General features: G+C 44.6%; 1 protein-coding gene across 3 annotated transcripts; it reads left to right on the top strand.

Moving 5' to 3' along the window:
- The first annotated feature begins 255 nt into the window (after positions 1-255).
- ak2 (adenylate kinase 2) lies at positions 256-5,433 on the top strand. Of its 3 annotated transcripts, XM_024136688.2 has the most exons (7): positions 257-426; positions 1,733-1,858; positions 2,069-2,179; positions 2,387-2,481; positions 2,769-2,841; positions 3,627-3,831; positions 5,239-5,433. In XM_024136688.2, exons 1-7 carry the CDS (start codon positions 328-330, stop codon positions 5,244-5,246), a joined length of 717 nt encoding a protein of 238 aa, XP_023992456.1. In that variant the 5' UTR covers positions 257-327; the 3' UTR covers positions 5,247-5,433. The 3 variants fall into 3 exon arrangements, with proteins under 3 accessions (XP_023992455.1, XP_023992456.1, XP_070294622.1); XM_024136687.2 differs by lacking the exon at positions 5,239-5,433 and having other exon boundaries at positions 256-426; positions 3,627-4,546; XM_070438521.1 differs by lacking the exon at positions 3,627-3,831.
- Positions 5,434-6,309: the final 876 nt, after the last annotated feature.

A 6,309-nucleotide genomic window follows, 5' to 3' on the forward strand; every position in this document is an offset into this window, starting at 1 on the left:
TTCATTCATAATTATAATAACAATTAACAAATAATAATAATAATAATGATAGAGGATTATGTAACTAATAACAATGTTCATTTTCATTTTGATGGTCCCTGACCAAAGAAGATTCATAATTGCATATGCAAAACCCGGATGTTATATCAAGAAACGTACTATTTCAGCAAATCAGTGTGTAGGACGCTTGACTGAGCCATCTAATGGCCAATGAGATGGAAGTATTTTCTGATAAAGAGAGGGTCATCCAGGAAGAAGGCGGTGACACTTCCTTTCTTGGGCGAGTTGGCAGATAAGAAAAGTGGTACAAGGACGACTGAAGTGAACATGGCCCCCAGCACGCAACGGAATGAAGTTGTGTCCGACGTAAAAAAGGGAATTCGGGCAATCCTGCTCGGACCCCCTGGTGCTGGGAAAGGAACACAGGTGAGTGAGTTATGCTAACTTGCTAAGGAAGTGGAAGGAATGGGAAACCTCCTGGCCCACACTGCCGACTAACTTTATACACCCTGTCCTGAAGTTCATTCTGAATTGGCTTGCATAGATGGCTATCTCTGCTCGCTTGACTAAGTCGCGGGTAATGAATTGGGTAGCTAGATCAGACGAATAAGGAAGTATCATAAAAGTTGTATCTAGCTCGCTAACCAGTTATGAGCGTCTGTCAAGTGGAATGTAACTAATTCCCTCTTGGCTCCCACTATCTGGTGCTGGCAAGTTTGACTGTGTGCCAAGGTGTTGCAAGATCACAATGTGGTACTCGTCTCTGAGGTCGCATGCCAATCGTTTGTGTGACGAGTCCTAAAGATAAGAGGGCCCTTTCAACATCACATTAGGTGACTGTATGCGAATCATACTCTCCAGCTGGCCAGAGCCAACTGCTTTCACTTGATCTAACCAGGTTCAGTTAAAACGTGTAACCTCTTGACTTCCCCGTCAATAAGCTCAATGAAGTTCTTATTTAATTTCTGGGCGTATGTGGTCCAGGAGAGCAACCGCTTGTGCAGGGTTTTGTTAGGTAGTTATGTCAGGTGTGTTTAGGCTGATCTGGAACAAAAGCTGATACACCCTGCAGCTTCCCACGACCAGAGTTGGGGACTTCTGTATTTCCTTGCAGTCCTGTATCCATATGTCTCATGGCTATAGTAGCTGCACAGCATTGTAAATACACACACACACGTACTGAATACATTTTTATTTTTTGCACAGGCTGGTAAAAGTACTGTAGGGGGCTTTCAGACAAATGCTTTGAATATCCCAAGTATGTAGTCAGTCCCCTGAGGGTTTGGTCTTTTTTTCTGTTGTGGCACAACCTGAACATCCCACTGAAATGTAAAAACAAAATGGCAACATGATTGTGTCTTTGAAACTACAGTAATGCATGTGCTATGAAGTTAATTATTCAACACTTACTTTGTGCCTTCCCCACACACATTCAGACTCATGTCATGTGTGGAGGCTACGTTCTGTAGCTGAAGGAATTTTGCGCTTCGACTGTGCTAAAAATATGGATAACAGCCAGCCATTTTACGATTCAGCACGACTTTAATCCTTTGACGGGCTCCAACCTGTTGTAGGAGTTTGCCAGGTTGGGATGCGCATATGCTTGGCCATACTCTTCTCCTCAGAGTTGTCAAGTTGCAATTTCGAGACGTGACTACCTAAATGCTACACCTTTTGCCCTTACAACATGAGGCTTGATGCCAATACCCACGCTCTCCCTCTCTCCTCCAAGGCTCCTCGGTTGGCAGAGCAGTACTGCGTGTGTCATCTGGCCACGGGGGACATGCTGAGGGCCATGGTGGCGTCTGGCTCTGGGCTCGGCAAGAGGCTCAAGGAGACCATGGATGCTGGGAAACTGGTAAGATGTGTAGTGTGTTTTCATGTTAGTTCTGAACATGTTTCTGCGTGCATTTTTGAAATGGGAATTAATCTTTTGTGTCACTGGTGCTGTAACTTAGTGGTAATCAGAGACCGGTTTACTTGGGCCTTTGTCCTAATTGTGTGTTCTCATGCATTTATTTTCACTGCTCATCACTCTGTGAATTTACTCCTGTCAAATGACTCATAGGTCAGTGATGAGATGGTGGTAGAACTCATAGAAAAGAACCTGGACACGCCTCCCTGTAAGAAGGGGTTCCTATTGGATGGATTCCCCCGCACAGTGAAACAAGCAGAGATGGTGAGGATTGGTTGGTGCCTGACTCCATTTTGCTGTCAATCCCCCAGAGCAAAAGTTTGTCTTTCTGTTAGTCAAGCATAAGCAGTAGTAAACATCACACAAAATGAATGCGGGGGGGTGTGAACTACGTTTACCCTCAAATTTACCACTGAGCATATGAACCTGTTACCTCCCTGCTCCCATGTTTCATGACTCCCTCTCTCATAGCTGGATGACTTGCTGGAGAAGCGCACAGAGAAGCTGGACTCTGTGATCGAATTCTCCGTCGACGACTCCCTACTGGTGCGCAGGATCTGTGGCAGGTAGGACCAAATATTCTGCGGTGCCCTGTGGTCTGAGCTAGTTATTATCGACCACTTGTTGGACAAATAATGTTGCAGAGCAATACCACCTCATCCACGACGAACAATGCTCTGTATTGAAGACACCGCTTCAAAGAGCGGAAGTGATGTACCTGTAGTCCATTGAAATGGTCACATCAGCATGTCAAAAAGGGCTTCTGTGTGGCCATGGTGGGATATAGTGTAAGCCTTTGAAGTGGGCCAAGGGCAATGTGGGTGGAGGACTAACCTTCTCCTCTCCCCCTCAGACTAATTCACCAGCCTAGTGGTCGCTCCTACCACGAGGAGTTCAACCCACCCAAAGAGCCAATGAAGGACGACGTAAGTATTTTGTCGACGGACGTCGCCCTTCCTGAGTCTGGAAATCTTACTTCTATTGTAGATCCCAATCTGCTAACTCGTGTTCAAATGCGTTTCTTGGTCAACTTGCACTTCAAAAGTGTGTGTGTGTGTTCAAGTTTGGTCAAACATGCACTTAACAAGTGTCTATGCTTGTAATATGACAAAGCAGTGGCTCATTTGCACACAGTCTTTCACAAGTGTTGTGAAACCCCTTGGCTAAGAGCTTCTGTGCTAATGGCTCTGAGCTCTTGTTTCATTTAGCAGATGAGTTTATCCAGAGCGACTTACAGTAGTGAGTGCCTACATCTCATACTATTCCCCCCTTCTCTGTACTGGTCCCACGTGGGAATTGAACCCACAACCCTATCGTTGCAATGCTCTACCAACTGAGCCACGTGGGACCATTTCAGATGCTCAGCACAGATGGCTTTCAACACACACGAGGGGTTGTAATGTGTGTGTGGTGTACCCAGAGATGTAGCTCAGTGCTACTGGCTGGGGAAACAATTTGACACAGCTCCAAACCTTCACAAGCCCTTCTGTGTTCATCATAGCTCTGACAAGACTGTATAGGAGAGAATTTAATATGGCAGATGCATTTGCCCAACTTGAGATCTAGGGGGCGCCATCACCATATTTCCTACATTGATCCAAGTCTTTCAGATCTGTCAACTCAAAGGGGTGGGGAAAAAGACCTGACCAGAGAAAGAAACCAAAATTGCCCTTTTCACCCATGAAAGGTTTAATCTCTCTGTCCCCATCAGGTGACAGGGGAGCCGCTGATGCGCCGCAGCGACGACAATGCGTCGACGCTGCGCTCACGGCTGGAGGCCTACCACGGGCAGACGGTGCCCCTGGTCAAATACTACAGTGCCCGCGGCCTGCACAAGGCAGTCGACGCCGGCCAGTCCCCCGACGTCGTCTTCGCCTCCATCCTCGCCGCCTTCTCCTCGGCCGCAGCCGCCACCTGTAAAGACCCGGTGCTCTTCGTCTAAGCTCCCTCTTCCTTTTCTGTCTCTCCTTCACGCTCCTATCGTCTAGCTTTCCAACTCTCCTTTTTGAATCTTTCTCTCTCGAGACTAGTCTGTGCTCCGCTCTCCTGCCCCTCTTCGTCTCTCTGCTCTCCACTTTCTTCATTCTGTGGTGGGGTGTCTCTACCTTGTACTTGAATGCTCTCCACTACTGGGACTTGAATAGACTTCTCCTGGAAACTACAGAGACTGGACTAGCTGGTTATAATGGAGTGTATTTTCCCCTTGGGCCAGGTATACATATCAGTGGTAATCAAAGGCATGTTTCTTTGTCACATTCTTTGTAAACAGGTGTAGACTAACAGTGAAATGCTTACTTATGGGCGCTTCCCAATAATGCAGAGGAAAAAAAGATGAATAATAACACAAGGAATAAATACACAATTACTAACGATAACGTGGCTATATACACATGTCTATATAATGTAGCTTCAGTGATGGTCCCTGTCCTTGGATTAAATTGAGGAAGCAGTTGGGAATAGGGATGTGATTAAGAATGAATTACACTTCATCTGAATGTAATGAGTCCTGGGCTAGATGACAGGGACAGCTAATGTCGTACAATGTCAGAAGTCTACTCAGGAATTCATTATGAATCTATTGCCTCTTCTACTTTGACACCTTGTGTGCTTTGGTTAGTGAAAGCATGCTACTTTTCTAGAGTATAGTCAAAGTACCTGTCATACAATGTACATTTAGTTCCTGTTAACCAACACTTGTCTTTGTTCCTATTGATGTGATTTATATTCCACACTATGACTAGGCTACCAGTTGACTCCTTTGCCCTTTCCTTTATCCTGTCTAGATTTGTCCCCTCTCTGTAGACTGACTTCTCCTCTGAATGCATGATGTTCTCAGGGTAGTCAGAAAACGAGAGCGGTTGTATTATGTGACACTATATTGGCCAGTAGGCTTGCGGTTTGAATTTTTCTAGCTTGACTAGATAATGTTAAAAGTATCAAAACAATGACACCACTGCATTGCATGCTGCTTTAGTTCATGTAGTCAAGTTTTCTACTTGCAAAATTATTGTTAATCTACTGCTGTCACCATTGTAGTTCAGCGTTAATTTAAACTTATGCGAAGCCTAACGGCTGATGCTTTTGATTGTTAAATGTTGATGCACTAAGTTTTAAAATGGATGTTGGAAGCCTAATTGCACTATAGATGGACAGGATTGTTAAGTTGAACAAGGACCTGTAGCTGTCCAAGGGAGCAACTTGAGGCTGTAGCTATACGTTCTGCCTCATGCAGCTTTGAATGACCCAAAACTCAGTATTTTGTTAAAATGTTTGTGCGCATGTCTTTAAATTCACCTGAGACTCTTTCTTTTTTTCCCCCCCAGCTGTTTGAATCCCTGCTTGTCCAATCCTGGCAACGGAAACGAGGGAGGGGGAGGAGGAACTGTAGCACTTAATTTTGGATTGCTGGAGGATGCGCGAGTGTAATGTACTGAGTTCTACAAGGAACACGTGGAGCCATCTTGAAATTGACTTTGATTATGTTACCCTTCTAATAAAATGAAGCCGCTGTTCGACAATCATTTTGTAGCCTCCCTTTGTGCTGATTACTACTATAATATTACTTGCTACTAGTGTAACACTCAACTGCCATTATCTCAATGTGAATTTAGTCATGGTTTACTTTGCATATTGGGTGTATGTCTTTATGGAACATAATGCATTAGCCTGTAGAGTGGGTCATGTTCATACTTGTCAAATGTGTAATCCGGTTACCTGGTCAGGAAATTCTCTAAATTATTAGACACTGAACGATGTACTTTGAGGACATGAATCCAAGTACATTGCGCCAGCACTCAATCAACTGCCTTGTTCGGGGGCGGCAGGTAGCCAAAAGCCAGAGCGTCGGACTTGTAACTGAAAGGTTGCAAGATCGACTCTCCGAGGCCCCTGAACAAGGCAGTTTACCCACTGTTCCTAGGCTGTCATTGAAAAGAGGAATTTGATCTTAACTGACTTGACTAGTTAAATAAAAAATATATATCTAAAGTTGGATGGAATTCGTCATCGACTGTGGTGAGCACTCTTTAGGATTTGACTTATTTCTGGGATCTCTTACACAAAATAATGTTCAAGTTCCAGGTGATTTCATTCCACAAACAAAATATTGACATCAGTTTCCCTTCGTCAAGACCCACCAGTAAGTGCATTTTGAGCTTCCAACGGTGACGTCACTACGGACGGGTGGGGTTTCCGTGTTCTATGTTGGTAGAGGCACAGACTAGGGTTTTCCTCCGTCAGAAAGCAAAGAAGCAAACTGCGAAGATTATTCTGTTTCGCTCCAAATAGCGGACGGGGTCCCAGCTGTATTTTATATTCAGTCTATACGCCTATATATATATATATATATATATAGTCCATTGATATTTTAGGAATGGTGTCAGGTCCCGTATTGG

This window comes from Salvelinus sp. IW2-2015, unplaced genomic scaffold (assembly GCF_002910315.2).
Source record: "Salvelinus sp. IW2-2015 unplaced genomic scaffold, ASM291031v2 Un_scaffold995, whole genome shotgun sequence".
Taxonomy (NCBI): Eukaryota; Metazoa; Chordata; class Actinopteri; order Salmoniformes; family Salmonidae; genus Salvelinus; species Salvelinus sp. IW2-2015.